The 22,009-nt window shown below is 45.9% G+C and overlaps 1 protein-coding gene across 8 annotated transcripts in view; it reads right to left on the minus strand.

Moving 5' to 3' along the window:
- Nucleotides 1-693: 693 nt before the first annotated feature.
- The window catches only part of KCNQ2 (potassium voltage-gated channel subfamily Q member 2), a 73,914-nt gene continuing 52,598 nt past the window's right edge, over nucleotides 694-22,009 (minus strand). For 4 of the 8 annotated variants that reach the window (XM_064730057.1, XM_064730058.1, XM_064730056.1 and 1 more), the window contains 5 exons: nucleotides 21,190-21,298; nucleotides 20,530-20,661; nucleotides 17,653-17,760; nucleotides 11,950-12,073; nucleotides 694-11,252 (listed from right to left, as the gene is read on the minus strand). In XM_064730057.1, the coding sequence (XP_064586127.1) occupies nucleotides 10,545-11,252; nucleotides 11,950-12,073; nucleotides 17,653-17,760; nucleotides 20,530-20,661; nucleotides 21,190-21,298 (1,181 nt within the window). In that variant the 3' untranslated portion in view covers nucleotides 694-10,544. The remainder of the gene's footprint in view (nucleotides 11,253-11,949; nucleotides 12,074-17,652; nucleotides 17,761-20,529; nucleotides 20,662-21,189; nucleotides 21,299-22,009) is intronic. The other 4 variants (XM_064730060.1, XM_064730063.1, XM_064730059.1 and 1 more) reach the window with 1 other exon arrangement.

Below are 22,009 nucleotides of genomic sequence, written 5' to 3' on the forward strand. Positions count from 1 at the left end.
TGGGCACGCTGTTCATTCTGCCAAGCCTCTGTCACTGCCTTGCCCAGATGACTGGCAGGCTTCCTAAAACCCAGGCCTGGATCATCCAGATTCTCATGCTGCATCATTCTGGAAAAAAATATCAGCATGGAGGAAGGGATTTTACTTTTTTCTTTTTACTTACAAAATGGAACTGCTGTTTTTTCAGCCAAGATCACTACAGGAAATGCTGTCATTCAATCCACTTCACTCCTAGACAGTGCTCCAAAATCCAACTTTTTTGATTTAGAGCTGATGCCTGGTAAGCAAAGTAACTCATGGGTACGCCCCTTGCCAGTGCCATTTCTTGGCTCTGAACCTCAATGACACCAACCTCCATTTTTAGCAGGGTGATAAGGAGTTGGCACAAGGGTGAAAGGCGTCAGTAATCATCTTCTATCTGTCAGGATGTGGTTGATGTTGAACCTTAAGAGAGTCAATATTGTTCAAGGACTCTGAAGGGCAGTGTCCTTGTAACTAAGGGCATCTGAGATTTATGAGCGTGATTTTATACACGAGAAAGAAAAATATATTCTAACATTGGAAATGAAACTGTGTGGAGGTTTAATGTCAGGAAGTCAGGGCCCCATTTATCTTCTCTTCATCAGCCATTATATACATCCCCAAAGTACCAAGAAATCCCCACAAATAAAGAAACAAAGAGAGCAGAAGAAGTGCAAAGAAAAATAAATGTGTATTTCATCTCATGAAGGTTAAATCTCTGGTATTTTTACTGAATGCAAATTTTCCATTCTGATGCTTCGAGGCTTAAATTAATGATTGTGATTATTTAATTTTCCTCCATTTCCCTTCCAGTTGCAACCGTCGCTGTTGGTTTTCACACCACACAGAAAGAGTTTTGCAGCTGCCACAGTCATTCCTGTGAAGGTACAAGCTGACCCACGCTCAGTGCTTCAGTGTAAAAGTCTGGGCTATGTTGCTTTTCCACGGTGCTCATGTAAAACCATGTATGACTGTCTGTCAGCTTCTAGCCAGTCCCTTAGAAAAACCACAGGTCCTTCCCTTGGCACCTGTCCCTATAAAATGTACATTGCACAAAGTCATGATTGAAATGTACAGAGGAAATTACACATTCACCAACAGAAAAAAAAAAGAAAAGAAAAAAAAAAGAGAGAAAAGAAAATCTGATTGCTATTTTACAAGAGAAAAGTGTGTCTCATTCCATACATACAAAATGTTTTCAAATTGTACATAAGTACCAAAGGCATTATGAGAGATTCTTTGGAGATGAAACGAAAGTGCAAGAAAGCCAAGGCAACAGAGCAAATGAAAGGAAGCAAAGCAGCAGCTGTCTTTGCTTTCTAAAGGACAACCAAACTTGCCGGCTCAGCCCAGCCCCGGCGCTTTTCCCGCACGGGATTCGCAGGCGGGTGGCCCCGCGCTCCTCTCGCTGGGAAATTCACCTCTCAGTTCTCACTGTCAGGACAAAAACGTCAACCATTTTTAGCCCAGGTAAGGCCAAATGAGCCAGGTGCTGTAATAAACCATGGGAGTGTCAAGGTATCTCAGGGAAGCGGCAACACTCTCCAGAAATGATGTACTCTTTGCTCAGTAACCTGTTCAGGGCTGAAGCAGCTCTTACAGCTGAGAACTTTGGACCCAGAGATGAATTTCAGGCCAATGCAAAAATCTGATTACTATTTATTCAAGGCATCCAGCAGTATTAAGCCAGAAAAGTTTCCTCTTCATGCCTTTGTTTATTTAGATTAAACACTGAAGGGTAAGCCCTACCCAATATGAATCTTGTATCTGTGAAAATATTGGCAAAGTTCAGTCCTAGAGGATGATTCATTTGCTGAGGCTGGTGAAATCTCTGTATAGGGGCTATTGAAATCTGTGGGCTGACCTGCTTGGAAAATCAGATTTATTGGTTATAACATGGTCCTTTCTTCCATAACTCTAAGATCAAAGATGGGCTTTTAATGTTTCTTTTCTTAATAATGTCTTACCTAAGGGCTTTTTAAATATAGGCAAAGGTAAGACCCATGGGGCGCTGGGATCCTCTGCCTGGGCAGTAGGTTTGTGGGAGACCCTGGCACTGCCCTCAGCCAGCGCCGCTGCCGTGGGACACCCTGGCACAGCACGAAAAGACTTTGCCCTTGGATCTCCAAAGGCACAGGACAACTGCTTGGCCACACTTCTTAGGAATGGGCTTTTTGGACTTGAAGTTGGCAGTGGCCACTCATATTTGTTTGTTTGGAAGGAAGCCAAAAAAGAAATTATCACTCAAAGAACTGCATCGCTCTGCTGCATGGGCTGTGCTGCCTTCAGCAGTGGGGTTTCTCCTTGGGGTGGCAGTCACACACCAATCCCCTCTGCAAATCTTCCTTTTTGACCGAGACAAATTATTGAAAAGGTAATTTGGTTTTATTTTACCCACTGTCTCACCTCCAAAACAGAACTTTTCTTCCCCTTGTGCATCTCAGATGCAGCTTTGTCTGCTTTGATAAAGAACACATGTGCACACGTGTTCATACCCACATGCACACACAGCCACACGTGGTGCATGTACTCAAACCACATGCACACGTTTCTGCAGCCAAAGTTGTGTTGTCCTTTTATCCTGCAGGTTATGACAAAGATAAACTGTGAGCTTCATTCAATCTGTACAGAATTTACAATTCAGATGAATAGCAATGAAGAATACATAGGAATACAGTAGCTGTTAAGTATTTATGGGCTGTGTGTGTTCATTTTGTTCAGGTATTTTTTAATTAACATCACAGAGGCAATCTCGTATTTTAGCTTCCTGATAAAATCTGTTTAAAGAAGCATTCAAATGCAGTGAATTTCTTAACAAAACAGGATGTTCATTTTTTTCCCTTTTCCCAGTTATGTTGAGTCACATCACAAACCAGGCAGGTGACACTTTGGTGTCTGTTCAATGCACATAGGTTGATTACATGTAAAGATACCTATCAGCACATGGCATGTAATGTGCAATCTGTGTGCAGTACATGTGGATAATGTGCCAAAGTGACACCAAGCAAGATAAATTTCATAAATACAGTGTCTATATTGGAGAAACAGGAATATAGTTTTAGTGTGTGGAGTGTTGTTGCTGTATAAGAACAGTGGCACCCACCTATATGAATTACTGATAAAAGAATAAAACATTTATAAGAATAATTTCTTGAATCTCCTAAAGCATTTGATACACCACGCAGCAACTGCAGCTATGTTTAAAACCTGCTCTTGATTTAAAATAACAAAATCTCTCTCATTTATCAGCTATATCTTGTTTTGCCTTGGTGTTTCTGAAAGTCTCAGGTACTCTACACTGTGCGTGAATTTTTTGAGAAAAAGTGAAGAAATGTCAAATTTTAGGGTTTTGGAGGGAGGGAAGAGTAACCAACAAAGAAAGGTCTCCATCGTGTCTGCTGACAGGAGCATGGGGAAACTCCAGCTCCAGGGAAGATGCTGGATAAGCAGGCAGGACAGAGGAGACCTGTCACCAGCCTTGACTTGTCCTCATGTTCTCAGCAAGGCTGAACATGGTGTCTGTGGAGAGAATAAAGAACCACATCCACACCTGTGATCAATCCTCTTCATGAGCATCACTGCATATGGAAAACACTGGATCATGGCCACTGTGTTGGTCAAGTTTAAGCAATTACTGTGAAATGCTGCTTCTGCTTTAAAGGGAGGTGCCCATGTTAAAATAAAGAGGTATTTTCCCATTGTGGCTTGCAAGGCTTGTGCTGAGCTTTTCTTGCGTGGAGTGGGAAGAAAAGAGCATCTCTCCACGTCCACAGTCATCAGTGTTAAATGGAGCTGAAATTCCAGCAGAGGCTTTGCTGGCAGCGTGACATTCAGCCTTGTTTTGGGGTCAGAACCATCCGAACTGGAGGCTCTGGCATGGCTTCTACCTGAAATCATTAACCCTGCCCTGAAATTATAGGCATAGCTGCAGGTGAAATCCAGCCTGGCTTGGCACTGAGCTTTGGGAAGCCTTGTGGTTTCTCAGAACCAGGCAAACAGATGCTGCTTGAACAATCCACCTGCAGCTGTATTTACAGGAATTAGGAGTGGGCAAAGTGCTTCCAGGTTCATTGGCAGCTTTGGAAACAGCACAGCTTGGACCAGCTGCTTTCCAGCTCTCCCCATTACCGAGATGGAGCCTGGCATGCACAGCCACATCTGTGGGTTGCCAAAGTGCACAAGGGTCTTGAAAACAGCTCTGGCTTCAGGGAGCAAAAACATCTCCACTGGTAGAGCCTGTGAGCTCAGACATGTTCACCTGGACAAGAAAACCTGAGCCAGACCTCATCCCTGTTTCACTTTAATCAGCTAAAGCCACGAGGACAAACCCTCAGAGGGCACAGAGAGACAGCACAGACCCCATCCCTGTATGGAAAAGCTCCAGCAGAACAAACCAGGGATGTGTTGAGGCCACGGTGGCTCAATGAGGAAGCAAATAAATTGCCAATAAAAAGCAAAACTGTCATGCTAACAAAACACAAAGGTTCTCTGGTGCACCTGGTGCTGCCTGGTGATGCCAGGCCAAGTCTCAGAGCAGAGTTCTGGCATTACAGCTTCCCTGGTAAATAGTCTGGGCAGGGAAGGGGAGGATATGGGGTCAAACTCGGTCATGGCAGCAGTGCCGAGAGATACAAGAGACTGCAAACACCAGCAAGATGGGCAAACCCTGAAGGCCCCATGGCAGCCTGGTATTGCAGTGGGAAGAACACTGGCAAAATGTTCATGGAGATGAAAATGTAGCTCAGTGCCACTCTGTAAGGAGAGTGAGAGATGCTTCCATGAGGAATGGTTATGGCACAGTTCCAGGGTGTCTGAGACCACCAAGGCTGTAGGGAAGGGTGGGTGGAATTCCCAAAGAGTGGTTTCCAAGGTTTGGAAGTCACCTTCTCCCCTGCACCTTGGGCTGTGCTGCAGGCACAAAAGCACCCCAGGGCTGGATGCAGGTGAGAGGATCCTATGGGAATTAAATCAGACATATGGCAGCTCCCACACATGTGGGTTCAAATGGCATCTTTGAAATGAAGACCAGGCCTCCATCCTTGGCACTGCCTGCTCCTCCAAACCCCCAGCAAGGGCTATCTGGGATGCTCCTTTTCAGAGGCATCCAGATGGAAAGGAGGTTGTGACACACAGCCAATACAACTCGTATTTTCTCCTCCCCATTTACACATTTGAAGGAACCACAGGTACAAACATGTTTGGTTTTTTTTACCCCGTAGTCACAAGCAGTAGAAATGGAGTCTGTGCATGCTGTATCAGAGGGATGGGGTGATGACCAGTTGCAGCATGAAAGACACTTGGTATATCAGTGTTACCTACAGAAGCACCGCAGCACCCTGCGAGGCGGCTCCCTGGGAGCACAGCCTCTCCCCAGGGTGATGCTTTTGGCAATGTTTACCTTGTCAGGTACTACAGCAATCTGGGAGTGCAGATACAGCTGGAGCATATTGCTGTCTACTCATCTCAGGCTGCATGCAGTAGCAGGCAAAAATTGAGAGTACAGTCAGTGAGATAGTCCAGAAAGCACATTCATAAGTTAAAAAGGTTCCTGCTGCTACCTAAATTCCAAGCGTGATTAATAGTGTATCAAAAGGTGTGTGTGACCCCTCTCCCACTAGACACTAAGGTAAGGCAAGCAGTATTGTGTCACTGGGGCATCAAACACTAAGATATACTAAAGAAGATTCCTATGCAGTATTATTATCCTTATTATTAAAAACCCACCCTATTGTTATTGTTAAAAAAAACCAGTGAACCCACACCCCTGCACAGAGCAGGTTCTGCTCCGTGAGGCAGAAAAGTCGGGGTGTTTGTGTGCTAAAAGCAAGGGTTTGCTTTTACACCTCTGAGCAGCAGTGACCCTGCAGGGCTCGGAGGGGCTGCTGCCCTCAGCCCTCCCCACAGCCTTCTCCTCAATGCTACCTGCAGCTGAAGGAGCTTTTGTATCTGATTTCCTTGTTTGGGGCTCAGGAAAAGGAAGCTGATGGGAACAGAAGAGGCTGACCTGCGATGGAGAGAGGATGGAGAGGATGTGGACGTGCAGCTGTGGGTTGGGATTAAAAAATTGGAGGCTCAGGGTTCACTCAGCCTGAGCGTTCACATGATGGAGAAACAGAAATCCTTATCCTGCTCCTGGGCTTTTTAACATTCCCAATAAAATACTCACTGCTAAAGGTCTTTGTATGGGACAAGTTTGGGTAAATTCCTTAGGAATTTCAGTTTCTCTTTTAATACTTAAATTTTAGTCTTAACAATAATGTTGCTGGGACCATGGTGGTCTGAGAATATCAGGAAAATAAGGTTTCCAGTGGCTTCCTCTTGGGAAAAGTATGAGTGAAGGTGTTTCTCTTTTCTCTTGGGCAATTATCTGTAAGGGGAGCATTTGTATCTGAGGCGATGCTCTGGCTTCTCAGGTAGATTATACAAACTTTTTCTAAAAATTCACATAATTTAAAATTTTAAAAATCAATAAAAATGTAAAAATATACCTATTTATCCTTAAATAGCAATGACCCTGCAAAATTTATTTGGACCTCTTAAGCAGCATTTGAAACAAAATGCAAATTTTAGAAAATCTGATCTGTCACATAGTCTTCTAAAGAAATAGAATGGCTTTCTGAGCTGGGTGAGAGGTTTGGTTTTGGTAAGCTCCTTGACAGTTTTTGCTTTAAAAATTGTTGTTAAGAAAATGGGTCAACAAGGAAATTCACATACAAAATCTGCACTTGAGTAACATTAAAGTCCCTTCCCAAATATTGGGAAATTTGACTTATGGCTGTTCCTCTGTCTTGGGGTCACATTATGAAAGGCCACCTTGCAACATCTCCAGCCACATCTCCTGTTCAGAGAACTCCTCAGACCACCTCAGCTCACACTTGGACCTGAAGGACCAAAAAACTTCATGTCCCAGCCCCAGGCATTGCTCCATCCCATGGGTGGGCCAATTGCAGGATTTCTTTCCAGACCTAGACCCAGATTATGGGAAAAAAAAAAAACCAAAACAAAACAGAAATGTTTTGGAGACCAGAGCTCAGGCTGTGGTCCAAGGTCATGGCTTCACATTCAGCACAGACACACCTGGAACCAGGCTTGGGCACAGAGCCCAGTGTGGCCATGAGCAGCCATGGAGCAGTTCAGGATGGTCTGCTGGAAATTTGGCTTTCACATCTTCAGCTCTCTCTGGACTCATCCGTCCATACTTGGCATTGCCTAGAACTTGTTTCTGTCCTCCAAAAAATACAGAGTAAGATTTGGGAGGAAGAGGGAAGCAAAGAGTAGCCCAAGAGAGGCTCAGCAGAGGAACAAAGTTTGCCTGCCCAGCCTTTTAAAGGTCTTTGTCATCAGGACTGCCTTATCAGCTCCCAAAACTGATTTATTTTCTTGCAGTCTGGTGGTTCTTGCAGGAGGCTGCCACCAGGAATGTGTGGTACAGACATGGGGGAGCTGAGTGGTTAGAAGGGAAGACTTTTCACAGAGTATTGGAGTGTGATTTAGGGGAATAATGAAATTATTTATGTCAATAAGCAACAAGCAGGACCTGTCATTGTTTATGCAGTCTTAAATAATTTCATGGAAATTATGAGTGTTATTTGTAGCTAATTCTAGTGTAAATTAACCCCAAAATCCATAGGGTTTTACCTGGATGAATGAGAAATGATGATTTATGGCATGGTTGTGCATGGAGGTGTGTAAGAATTTCTTTGATAGGACGCTACAGAAAAATACTTCTCATACCTTCAAAGAAAAATTCTATGTGAAAGTGTATAAAATTCGTTTTTTGCAATCACTGATTATGGGACAAATCCAACAATTTTTCAAGATACAAGTCAAAAGATCTTTATAGATTCCAGTGCAGGAAGGTGAAGAGGAAAAACTCAAATTTTCCTATGCAACCCCTGAAGATGAGCTTTAAGCTCCCTTTCCACCCAAACCAATCTGTGGTTCTGTGAATGAATGATTCTGTGATTCTCTTACCGAAGACCAGTCATGTACCTGTGCTGCATTAGGACTGCATGGCATCATCCTCATCCTCATCCTCATCCTCATCCTCATCCTCATCCTCATCCTCATCCTCATCTGGCATTCCTGCCTCTATATCACAGCCTCTGTTCCAAATTTCTAGCAGGCCTTGAAAAGTAATTGCAAACAAATAAGAGAATAAATCTTTTTTATCTCTGACTTGGACAAAATCTGCAGTGAGCAGCTGGCTGGAACAATGTCGATTTTTGCCTCACCAAAAGCAATTTCCATTCTTGTGGTGGGTAGAAAGCCCAGGCCACACATTTGATTTAGGACCTGCTGACACTTCTTGTTCTAGCAGAAAGGATCTCATTTTGGAATACACCAGAGGCAAATCTGCACAATTTACAGCCGTTTGGCATTTAAAGTTGTCACTGTGTGGAAGTCAAGGGCATCGCTGCGTTAACTCTGCACAAAGGAATCTGGAGCCAGGAGGAGTTTTGGAGCACAAACAGAGAGGGAAAAACTGCAGAAGTTAACAAAAACATGGTTCAAGAGGGGAAAGAAAGGAACTAGCATAGCTGGAAGCCCAGTTTCTCCCTAAGAACAAGGTTTTCCCCTCCTGAATGGTGAAAAATGGCAGGAAAAGTTGTGAAGATACTTCCCCCTTCCTCATTCCATGATAAGACCTGTGTGCTGGCCCTGGGCACTAGCAAAATAATGGTTTTATTTCCTGTCTGCAAGTTGTCAGACTTCACCCACATCTTCCCTAAGGCCAAAATTATCCTGGGTCTCCCCTGGTTGCTGTGTTTGGTCAAGCAAACAGGAGGAGAGGAAAAGGCTGTGAGTCTCCCTTCACCCCAAGCAAATCAATGTCCAACCTCCCAAAGGCCACACAGAAATGAAGTTGTCACCTAAATAGCCTTAACAGGCTCTTGATATGACACAGGGAAAATGTGGAAAGACAGGGCTTGAAATCACAGCAGAAAACACGCGTGGGATTTGGGCTGTGGATGCACAGCAAGGCTCAGAGGCACAGTGCCAGCCATGGTGTCCCAGCCCTGGAAACACATCCCAAACCAAACTTCTCCTGATCCACGTCCTTGCAAATAAAAACCCCTACCAACTTATCCATTTAAAGGATCACTTTGTGGCTTTGTTTTGGTCCCAAAAGAAACTTGGAGCATCACTTTTCCCCTTGCCTTCCCCCAGCTGAAGGAGCTGCTGAGGTTCCTGGTAATGAATGACCTTTCCAAAAGGAAGTGCTTCCACAACGAAATGGAGCAGACTGGGATTGGCACAACTTGCAGGCAAGCACGGGCAAGAGGCTTCTGAAAGACCATGAAGAAAGAAAGAAAGCAGAGCCTCTTAACTCAGCTTGAGGGATCCAAACAAACCAAAGGATGTCCCAAAAATGGGGGGGTGAAATTCTTCAGGGCAGAAGAAGAAAGGAAAGATTTTCACGGGCTTAGTGTGTGCAATAAAGTGTTCAGGCACGATGCAAACCGTAAGAAAAGTGCCCACTCTGACCAACAGGGCTTCCAGAGGATGGAGCTCAGCACTTCACTCACAGCAAGGCAGGGACCACAGCATCCTGCATGTCCACCCTCTCCCTTAGCCTGGTGGCTGTGCCTCCCCAACAGCTCTGCTGGCTTGGGATCATGGCAGCCCTCCAGAGGTTGCCTTTCATTCATCTTTGCTTTCAAAACACCCCCAAGTCCCTTGTCAGCAGAAGGAGAGATAATTAAATATAATACATGGTTAAAAATATAAAATTCCATCCCCATAGTGTCTCGTCCTCCTTCTCTGTCTCATTTCTCTGCCCTCTGGATTGTCCCTCTTCTTGCACTCAAGCTCATATTTTCTGAGTTTTTCCCAAGATGGGATCATTTCCAAATTGCTGTGGTTCAGAGCAGTACCCCAGCAAGTCCCACTTAAGGCCACGTCTGCTGCTCGTGGAAATATCCCAGCCAGCATTCCTCTCCTCCAGGGATTTTCCATGTATTATATTGAAATTATGTCACCTTCCTGACAGCTAATGAGGAACCACGGAGTAACAACCCCTCACTATTACACATGCCCTGAAACCTAAGCCAGGAACAGACACGTATTCTGTCTGTGACTCCAAAACACCTAAAGGTGCGATCAGCTCCTGCCATGACATATCAATTCCCACCTAACACTTGTCAGCCACCAGTTAAAATGATCTACAAAAGCCCTGGCTGGGTGATTTATTCCTGCCCTGCGCTTCTGAAGATTCCCAAGAAATGCAAATTGCCTACTCTGCGCCATGGAAGTTTCACCTAATGATCTTAGAAAGAGAGTATGAAAGAAATCTGGACTTCACGGCTCCAGTTCACTTGTCACCGTGACCTCTTCCACAAGTGCAGGCTCGGACCTGCTTGTCCCCCCCAGAGTAAGCTGCAAGAAAGTATCTGCCAGCTAAGGGTGTCCTAGAAAGAGGAAAACCTTAGCTGTCAATCTCCTTGAGAAGTTCGACACGTGGGCAGCTGGAGCGGGCAGCTGCCAGCGCTGGGACGCGGCGCGGCGGCTGCAGGGAGGCTTCACTGCCGGGGGGTTGACCAGCCCATGTCACTGAAGGGTCCCTCGCCCGTGGCCGACCTCGGGGGGGGACCACAGGGCGTGCAGAGGTCAGAGTCGGTGTCTGACTCCCCTTCCGCAATGTAGGGTCTGATTTTGGCCACGGCTGCATAGCAACCGTTGTTAAGGATGTCCAAATTCTCTTTGGACTGGGAGATGCTAAAGCCGCTGAAAGAGCGCTCCAGTTCCTCGTGGTCCACCGAGGGGATGGAGATGGACGTGTCGCTGTCTCTCATGGCACTCTCGTGGTGTTTGGTTGTAATGTCTTCGTTCCTCAGGTACTCCGCGCTGCTCGCCCGGTGCCCGCCGCTGTAGGCGGACAGGGAGCGCTCGTGGGAGGGTGGAGGCGGGATCCGGACCAGCGAGCCGGGGTCCCCGATGGGAGAGGAGCCGTGGCTCTGCCGCTGGCACGACGTGGAGGGCGGGCAGGCGTTGCTCGGGGCTGGTGGGGCGGAGAAGTTCTTCTGACCCATGGAGCTGGTGGACCTGATGATCTTGATGATGCAGCCGTTCTTGTCGATGTGCTCCCGGCTGTCTTCGGGGCTGTGGTAGGGAGGGGCCGGGTCTGGTTCTTTGGACCCAAAGTAAGCCTCTGTCTCCGTTGGTGGGATGCCCATCCGCTGCATGTAGATGTTCACCAGGAAGTCCAGCTTCTTCTCCATGGACTGAACCTGCAAAAACACCACAGTTCCAGCACTGTGTGCAAGCTGAGGCATATTAACATCCTGAGTATGAGCAACTTCCATGGAGGCACAAGTGTGGGACTGGGCTTCATAGATCACCTCTGCCTACACTGACCCACAGCATCTCAAACTTTTAGAGTATTTAATTGTCCTGTTCTGAAGGGTTTAATTCTCCACCTTGTTACAAGATTGTCCTTATGCTCCTCTAATCTTTATGACACGCACCAAGTTCTAGAAAAGCAGCAGAACACTTGCTCCTTCCAGCTCCTTCCTTCACTTTGCACTCGTCTGAGCTCAGAAGGCCATTGAGATTTCTGAGCCTTATGCTCTAGGAAGATTTTAAATCTTCAGCAAGGCCAACAGCTCCAGCAGCCAGGCTCAGGGATTCATTTGAAACTTGTCCAGTGTGGTGGCAAAGAAAACAATGTGCTGTTTTCAAAAAGAATACAGGCTTTTTACAAACTCACTAAACTATAATTAAGATGCCTGGTTTGAAAGTAGCACTTAGGCTTCCAAGGCATTTAGTGCCTTTTCATAACATCCACCTTGCTTCTTTTTCAAAGTATTCAGGGGTCTCATTTTTTTTAACTAAAAGGTAACATTCCACTGAAGGAAAAAGCCAAGGAAAAACCACCACAATGCATGCAACACCCTCTGACAAGAACCCCTTCCTGACCCAAGATACCTGTTTTTCAACTTTTCCAAGCCTGCCCATCATGCTGGGGTCTTCGGGCAGCTCCCCTTCTGCCGGCCCTTTGGTCCGATCCTTGTCGGTCATGGAGGATCCTCTCCCAACAATCTGGTCAACTCTAGCGGGATCAGAAAATCCCCCCACCCCCGGAAAAGGACCTGGAGTCAGTTGGAGGCAGCAGGTGAGGAGGGCACTGCTTGTTGTGCCTCCACGGGACAAAGCAACAGCCTCTCTCCCAGCTAACACTCCAAATTACTCACAGACACGCAGTGGCACTGAAGTGTTAATTCAGATGCAAAATTCAGAGCGGTATTAGCAGAGTTTGAAATTATCCATTTCTGTTTATACAGATAAAACCTGGCACATTATGCACAGTAAATTTACCCACTGCAAAGAATTTCTTTAGCTGGCTTTCTTCCAAATCGATTAACTTCTTATTTGCACTGAGAAATTATTGTTTTGGGGGAAGATCAAGTTTTCTGCCTAGCAAATATCAATGGGATCTTTTTCAGTCTTTGCAGCAGTTTCCTCTCCTCCATGCAAATGTCCATGTGTAATTCTCATGTCCATGAAAATAAGCTGCTTGTCCTAAGATCCAGACAAACAGGTGCAGTGATAACTGTTTTAGTGGAATTACATCAAGGCTGAATTTGGCCAGAACTCACCAAACATTACCAAACTGTTTTCATCTCAATGCAGTTCACACTTGTACTGCTAGATTTACTGGTTTTTATTAGCAGAGCTCCCATCTGGAAGCAGCAATCTGCCAAATCAGCTGGGAAAGGTTACCAGGCACATAATTTGGTACTGAATTCTTTACACACGTCACATTTGCACTTCCTTATTCCCAGTATGGAAACACCTGGGTTGATTAACAGCTCCATAGGCAGGGAAAGGAGGAGAGCAGAACCAGTTTGGTAGCTGGAATTCAATTTTATTAGAGGAATCAAATATAAATGTCTGGAGAGTAAACACTGGAGCTTCTTGATACCTCCAGTGTTTGGGCAACAACTTATTTTTGGAATAACTTCTTAATGGCAGCCAGGTTTATAGACTAATTCTGTGCTGGGCAAACTTTACTCTTGCATAATGCACCAAACGTAAGGGTGGCAGGGGGAAAGAAGGGTTAATTAATCTGACTGAAACCAAGTTGAGGAATCTTGAGCAAAAACTCAAAATGCTTCTTACACAGTTCTGCCGTGTGGGCCATGGGTCCATGCACCAGGAGGAGGAAAAGGAAGGAGCTGAACACAGACAGACAGGGGAAAATGAACAAACAAAAACCAAGGAAAGGAATGAGACGTGAGGCTATTTCCAACACAAGAGCCACCTGTTTGCTTCACATTGGACAGGGACTTCATACTGATGTTGGCTGTTGACACTGAGGGACAGGTACCAGTGGGAATGGACCAGCGTGGCTCCCTTAGCTTATATTAGAGCAACAGCACTTTACAGCACCAGATCTGGCTCAAAGAGATGAAGTGGATGAGCACATCATACCAAAGACAGAAAATATAAGCCAACAATTGTTTCAGAGTTTAGCTTTGATCCCAGAAGCTACTTGATTTGGGCAGGGATGTGACAGAATTCTGTTCTGCTTAAAAAGCCATGTTTGATCCTTTGCTTAGCAATATAAGCACAGGAGTACAAGGAGCACCAAGTGCTGGAATTACAAGTGTGAGGAATATGCATGCCTTATTTCTCTCTTGTAATGGGAGAAGGAAGTCACTGACATTTACAGGAACTCCCCACGAGGGATGCAGTTACTGACAGGACATACAGCACAAGAAATCCTAGGACAAAGTCGTTACCATGTAAGCAAAGAGCTGTTAAATTGGGTACCTCGGGCTACCTTGGTGGGGAATCACAAGCCAAGGCGTGGTACAGCCACTGTATGACCTCCTCTCCTGTATGCACAAGCAAGTAGACTGGTAAAAGAATGAACACGAGTTTAAAGAGGCCCAAAGTCTAAATGTTATTGAGTATTGCAGAAGGCCGAGAACAATCGCGGTGCTCTGTCCTCCTGTCGCATCCAGCAGCACAGTGACACTGAAATATGTCCACTCATGGAAATGAGACGTCCCTCAGGAGCTGTGGAGTGGAGCAGGGAGGCAGGACAGACTGTGACACAGAGAGGAGAACCCAACATTGCATTCTAACCCTAATTCTAACCTTGCAGAAATCAAGGCAGGACCTCTGCTGTCTTTCATATCTGAAGAGAAGAGCTGCCCAGTGAGTGACCCTCACATGGCCCATTTCAGGGGCCAGCTGGCACTTCACTGCTGGAGTGATCACTAAGAAGAGCACTAAGTTGTTGCTCACTTTCAACTTGCCTTTAGACCTGCTAGGATTTAGGAGCAGGGCTGAAGCCCTTCTCAGAGCTCATCCATAAAGTATTCAGAATGCCTTTCCCATGATAGAATTGACACCAGAGCCCAGAATTCCTGCTTGATTCATTCCCTTTGTGTCTGCACCTGAACACAGCCCTGACTCCTGTGGTGGTTGCCTCCCACAGCTCTGAGGAAGCAGAGCCAGATTCCCTGCCTGGAGGCAGAGCAGCACCAAGGATGGTGCAGGGGGGCAGCTCTGGGCCTCTGGCTTCAGTGCAGGGAGCGGAGAAGGTGAACCAAGTCCTTCTTTCTTTATGGGAGAAACCAGTGTCAAGGTCTCCCACCCCTTTGCTTCCCATGGCACAAGCTGGAGCACAGGAGAGTGCTCCTACCCTCAGCAAAGCCCAGATTTCATTTGTGCCTTATCTGATATAAGAGGAAAGAGGAAATTCCTTGTGAGCTCCCCAACCCACCTGCACCTAGCTCAGAACCACCAAGAGCAGGAGGTCCTTTTAGCCATTACAAGATTTTGAGATTTTGTCCAAACTGGGCAACAAAGCTCAAAAGATGAAGAAGAAAGAACATATTCCACTATAGGAAGCAGAAGGGGATAATTTATATTCTTACTGCATGACAAAGGACCAAGAATATTCTGGGGTGCCTACCCCATTCTTACACTACAGGCCACGGGGAGATTTGTGTCTTCTCAATACTTATTTTTGCTGTGCCAAATACACTTGTGCAGAGGGAAGAATTCAGCTGAAGCTTTGGAAGAGCCAGCCCCATGTTCTTCCTTTCCTGGCAGAAGAGGATTCAGAGATTTCTAAGGATGCACAACCAACTGTGCCATCTGCTGTCCCTGGTTGGCTCTGCTGGGCCTCACTTTGGGAGGGAGAAAGAAGAGGGGATTGCTCTTTAAAGTGGACTTTACTGTCTTTCCTTCTTTCTAATGATACAAAAAAAATGTAAATTCTTGCATCAGCCACAGTGCAGGTTTTCTCATGCTTCATTATGCTTCATGCTAACAGTGCATGCAAAGAGGTGTAATTTGTCACCCTCGGGCCAGAAGCAGACATCAAAAGGTCAAACGGCTCAAATGATATAAAAATGAAGTGTTTGGGAATAGATAGTCAAGTATTTTCCTTTTTTTCCCCTTTATCTCTTATAAATTTTTGTAAACAATCCAGGCATTGAAGCCAAACCCCCTTCATCCATGTCACAGGACTGGCTACTTACCCCTTCATTTGGCAATAAAACTTGCCCTGGACAAATTTAGATCAACAACTGTTTTCTAAAAATTACAGCTGAGATTGCACCTATTCTAGGCTAAATCAGCTGATCGAGGGAATTTTATCCAAATTGTCTGTGTGCAGAGCATGGAGCAAACACCACCAGCCAAACCACAGCTGTGGGCACCTACCAGGATCCCCCTGACTTTGCTGGGAGCTGCTTCCAGAAAGATTTTGGCTGAACTGAGCAATCCATAGGGTGAAGGCAGCTCATGGGACATCCCTCCCATGATGTTTCTCTGGGCAGAATTTGGCTAAAACAAGGGGTGCAGACTGAAAAGGAGAGGTTGGAGCCATCCATGGGGATCTCATAGGACAAAGACCATGGCAGCAGCAGAGCTTGACCCAGGGTTTTTGGATCAGAGCACTGATTCCCACCCATCAGCCCCCTGAGCACCTCACAAGTGCTGCTGGTGTCTGTGGGAGGATGAAACTGCCAAAAATTAAGTGTAGCACATGCCTTTTCATGGGTGGGAACAGAGATTTCAGCAGCCTTCTGTATCCTGCTGCTTTCTGCAGGCACGGCTTGATAAGGGGGAAATGAAAAAAAAATCATTGGAAAAAGGAGAAATTACAAAAAAAAATCTAAACATCCCAGGAGCCTTGTGGGCATGTGCAAAGATTTTTAAATCAGTATTAGAAATTGTATAAATGGTGAGGGGAAAGTCATTAGCATGAAGCTGATACAGCAACAGTCTTGGACTGAATAAAATAAATATTCCATTTTGAGGCCTCCTCCCCTCAGATCCATTAATCACCTTTGCTATGTGTGAGGCACAAGTTTTCACATGAAAATCTTGCTTTTAGTGAAGGCTTGTCGGACATATCATCTTAAAGATTAAATACAACAAAATCCATTTGAATATGTATTTTTAAATTTAAATATAAATGTTTCTGCAGATAGCAAGGTTGTTTTGTTTTCAAAGACTTCTTTTGGCAAGGAGGAAGAATGGGAAAAATTACTTTTCTGAAAGCATTTTTTTTTCAAGCATAAAGCTTTGGGCTTCTAGAAAATTCAATTTTTTTAATGTTTGAGCTAGCTGAGTGGGAAAAGGTAAGCTTTCAATATTCTTTTTACTTACATTTCTCTAGTGAAGATTACTCAGAGCAGCTTAAATAAAAATCAAGAGATTTGTCACATATTAGCTCTTAGGGAGGCAAATATATTTAGGGAAAGAAAATATTTGAAGCTAAGCTTACTGCATTTAAAAATCACCTACTATTTCTGCATGGAAAATTACTTTCTGGCAAATATTTATACCTGGGCTCTGCTGGTCTCAGTACAAGGAGAAAATACAGCCCAGCTCATGGCCTTGCTGCCCAGACCTCAGAATGCCCCAAATGGGGAATTTTTGGGAGAATATATTCCTCAATGCATGAGCTTCAGATATAATTTTACTTAGAGAGAACTTAATGACAACTATCTCGCTGTGTGACTGAGGGCTGGGTTTGACTCCTGCTCCTTTTGCTTGGAAAATCAGGATTGATTTCTTATTTTTCAGAATATGAGTCCCATGGTTGTAGTACTTTAACACAATTTTTTCCTCCATGGTCAGTAGAACGGCACCAGGAGGAAATAGAGATCACTGTGTTCATCAGCTACAAAACACTTCATTCTTACTCTGCCCACTGAAATAAATTCATTTAATTGTCCCAAGAGCTGCAGAGGCTCCTTTGCTTGTGTGTGGATGGTGTCATCCTTTAGGAAGTGGATTGTTCACTTTATATTGGCATTGTGGGTAAATATTCCACCTTCTACGTTTGAAGACAGCCTGATAAAATATGAGATCTTTTAAAAAGATACAATTTAGCTTTCTAACACCTCAAAGAAGACTGAAAATAGGAAATAGGCTCGCTGAAGGAACTGATGGTTATTGATGACTGAACGAACATCCCCTTTTTTGTTCCCCTCTGGCTTGAAGGCAAATCAGAGCACACCCAGAGCAGCAAGTGAGTCTTGATTTAGCAGGCTGCACTGCTAAGTGAGAAATGCCGTCATATAACTGGCATGAAGGGGGTTTGACATTAAGCAAATGAAAAAAAATTCCGGAGAAAGCGGCATTTTGGTGAATCCTAACCTAGGCGAGTATTGGGGAGACTCTTTGGAAGAATACATGGGTCCTTTGGTTGGATACTTCTTATGCCGGGGAGTTGAAGGGGGTGGGGGACCCACAATCATATCTATCCTGGCAAAGTAAATAAGAGAAAAGACACCAGCAAAATGCATAATGAAGCAACACGTAGAGAAAAGTTGGTCAGAGAAAAGTCGCGGAAAGAAACAACTGACAAACAGAAGGACAGGGAGAGAAAGAGAGAGAAATTGAAAATATATTCCGCTGAAAACAGAAGGCTCTCGCCTACCACCTGGTTGTTGGTGAAAAACCAGAGTCTTACCCCCCTCAGGGTAAGATTTGGAGATTTAGGCACCACTGCATCACCATTAGGAGCTCCCCCCGCCCCAGATATAACAGGCACCATGCTTTACCCTCTGGAATATATTTGCATATGTGTGGCAATATCCCATTGAGGTGGCTGGATATGAAACAACATATATTCATCCTCCTTTCAGTTCCAGTGCTAGAGAGCACATCCTCAGCTAGTTGAGGGAAGCATGAGCTGCTGGGAGTCGGCGAGGAACGCTGCAGGGCTGGATAACTCAATGAATGGGAGACATCCATGGTTGGCAAGGTGTCAGGATGGAACACGAGACAATGTGAACACAACACTGAAAAGAGCACATTGCAGACACAGTGACACAGGCTTTACTGATTAAAGAGGAAAGTACATGTAAACACCCCAGAAATGTGCTTGGATGCAGCTTTAATCCACCACAGCCCTGGCTAGGGGAGCTCAGAGCCAGCCCTGATGAGCTGGACTGGCAGAACACAGGGCTCTGATTGATGGAGGAAAGGGACACTAAAATCTCTGTTCTCCAAGGTGCCCCATGACTCCCTCTCTGGGGTGCACCATATGGGTTCAGGTCCAACACTGGCCATGCCCTTGTCTGCAGGGGGCCCTTCCAGTTGTACTGGGCAGGTGCCCAGCCATGGGACCTGTTGGTGCCCAAAGGGTGGCCCCAAAGGGGTCTGCTCCCATCACCACCACTGATCTCCTGCTCCGTGGGGACAGTGAAACCAAGGAAGCTGCCTGGATCCCAAACCCAGGTGCTTCATGCTTTTGAAGCAGCTCCTGGTCCTCCTGGCTTCCCTGTGAGAGGATGGGTGGTGGCCTTGTCCAGCCCCAGAGCCTCATCCTCACAGTCCTAGACCTACAGCTAAGAGGAGAATCCAGTTTGGTCTTTGAAAGCTGCAATTCTGTACCCCAACCTCCCTAAAAAAGCAAACCAAACTGCTTTGTCTCTGTAGAACATGTCCCTGAAGGACTGGGAGACCTGCATGGGTGGTGAGGCAATCTGCCACAGCCCTCAGGGTGCTGGAGACTCAGGCATCCCACCTGGAGTCAGCACAGGTGACAATCCAAATGCCCAGGACCACTGCAGAGGCGGCCTCAAGGCCTCTTGGTTCGGGTTACTAAAGTTAGGAAATCTCAATCCCTTCCTCCTCTCTTCTCCCTCTATATTCAGCTACACATCTTGGATCTGTGATCACTGAATTTGTTCAGAGCAGGAGTGAGAGGCTCACACAGAGGAAATTCTCCAGGATATTTTGGTCTCCATTGCAAGGGAGAATGTTCCTTCTGGGAAAAGCACAGTGTGCAGCAGGGCTGAGAAAGTTACCTCTGCGTCTTGAACATCAAAAATAGCAGAGTTAAAATGGTCTCTGAGAGATTCATGGCAGAACAGAGACTCCTCTTTTTCCCAAGACAATTTTCCTCTTTCATTCCTGAGGTTCATGTCAGCTGTTTGCATATACAAACATTTCTTTTTCCTTCATATTTGCTGACTCTACCGGGGACTTAAATGGGTCTGAAATTAAAGGAAAACTTCCTCAATGGCTTCTAGGGGAAACTGGGCTGCCACAGCCATCAAGGGAAGCAATTTCATTCTCCAAGTGTAAAAGCAAATGGTGTATTTTTTTGACTGGAGATTGCCCATGGCCAAGGCCTGCCACAGTTCTGGGTGTCCTTCAAACTCTGCAGAACTGGAGCCACTTCTGCTGAGCCAACACAACCAGGGCTGTTGGAGGCTTGGGGTCTGCTTTTCCCATCAGGGCTGAGGGAAAAGTGGTCAGACTGAAAGATTAAACTTTGATCCTCTGCTCAAGAAATCAAACATGTTTGAGGGTTTTTTTTCTTCCAGGAGAAACATGAAAAACATGGAACCTTCTCGGTTCCATTTGTCGCTTTTCCACATTCCTTCTCCTATTAAAATGAGCACATCTTGCCCTAAAATCTGAGCACAGAAGCTGAAATGCAGCTCAGCTAAACCCCACCTACGTTGGTGGGCTTGGATGAGACACTCCCATCTGCATGGATTTCAGCAGACTGTGCCATCCGAGGAGGGATTCCTCCTGAAGCGGCTCAGCATCTCAACGGTGGGAGGGAGCTGCTGCCTCCTCCTCACTGCTCTCTGTGTCTGTGGCAGCAGGGCCACAGCCAGGACACTAAATTTTGTCTTATTTCACTCCCATAAAGGTACCAAGTGACCCACATCAGCCTTAAACCTTGGGCACCAAACCTTTGCAGCCTGCCAGGAGGACCATGGAGATACATATTGGGATAAACCATATTGCCAAAAGCTCCCAAAATAAAGCAGGAGGATGAGCCATGATTTCTGTATGTCCTGAGATGGGCAGTATGGGAGTTTCAGGGCAGTCCCTGCCCTAAAGACCTGCTTATCCCTGTGGGTTCCAGCCATAAGCACTGATGTTCCATGGGGATTTGTCCCAAAAAGGAAAAGAATAAGCTGTAGCTGCAAAGAGAAGTGTCTCTCCTGAAAATACCTCCACAGTAAACAAAATGCAGCGGAAAATGAAGCAAAGAGAGGGGTCTCTTGCCTGGCCTGAAGGTTTTTGATCCGGGAGAGCATGTCCAGGTGCCCAGCCGAGTACTGCTCGATGACGTCCATCACGTCGTAGGGCCGAAGGCTCTCCTTAAACTTGCGCTTGGAGACCAGAAACCTCATAATGCTGCGGGAGACAGAGAGCAAAATCATCACACATCCCTGGGTGCAGCCTGACCTGCTTCGTGGCGGATAAAAAACACTGCAGGGAGCTGCTCTGGAGGGAAAATGGAATAAATCCCAACCCTGTGGGTTTGGGGGAGGATGCAGCAAGAGGAGAGAGGAAGGGGATTGCGGGGGCTGGTGGCTGAAGCCCTGTCTGCACCAGGGGGTCCCTGATGCCCCTTGGACTGTCATCTGTGCATGTGCTCTCTGCACCACTTTTAGAAATGTCAGCATTACATTCAGAGCTGGTGAGAACTGTCATTTGGATGCATCCCTGCGGGGGATTTTCCTGTTTCTCCATTTATTCCTTCCCTAAGCAAAAATTGCCCTTCCTGGCAAATTTGTCTGTAAAGCAGGGCAGGCCACCCAGGGGAAAAGCAGCCTGCAGCACACACATGTCAGCAATCGCCAGCACTTCTCAGGCTTTACATTTCTCATTTTTCTCTATAATTTATTTTTCTGGACCGCTTCCCCCCTCTCCCTCTCTTACCACACGGCCCTGATGCTGACTTTCAGCCCTGGTGTCAAATCTTCTGTCACAAACTCGCAGTTGCAGCTTTTGTTCTCATCAGGAATGTCTTCTCCAGGGAGGCTTGCTTCTGGGTTTGGGACAGGGAAGGAGAAACACAACACGTTACCGTTCCCTGTGCCAGTGCTGCACAAGGAAAGATGAGGCAGATCACAAACAGCAATCCCAGGGGAAGCAGCAGAGAAGCCTTTGCTGAGCATCCAGATGAGAGCATTTCCCAGGATGTGCTTAGGTGACATTCAGCAGTGCCAAGTGCAGCTCTCACATATCCCTGTTTCAGTGAATCCCAGTGAATACCATTTGGGTTGGAAAAGCCCTCTAAGATCATCAAGTCCAACTATTCCCCCAGCACGGCCAAGCCCAGCCACAAAACCATGTCCCCAGGTGCCACATCTAGATGTGTTTTAAATCCCTTCAGAAAGGTGACTCCACCACTGCCCTGTGCAGCCTGTTCCAGGGCTTGACCACTCTCTTAGTCAAGAAATTTTTCCTGATATCTAACCTAACCCTCCCCAGTGCACCTTGAGGTCATTTCCTCTTGTCCCAATACCTGACTCTTCCTCCTTTCCCCATCCTTATATACAGAAATACAAACATTATCATGGGTATTAGAAGGGGTTTTCTTGCCTCTTGTAATCATTATTGACAAGTTTGGGTTGGAAGGGACCTTTTAAAGGCCCCCTAGCGCAACCCCCTGCAATGGGCAGGGACATCTTCACCTTGATCAGGTTGCTCAGGCTACTCCAAGCTAAAAGACTGGGAGGAGAAGGAGAAGGAGAAG

This window comes from Zonotrichia leucophrys, chromosome 20 (genome assembly GCF_028769735.1).
Source record: "Zonotrichia leucophrys gambelii isolate GWCS_2022_RI chromosome 20, RI_Zleu_2.0, whole genome shotgun sequence".
NCBI classification, from domain to species: domain Eukaryota; kingdom Metazoa; phylum Chordata; class Aves; order Passeriformes; family Passerellidae; genus Zonotrichia; species Zonotrichia leucophrys.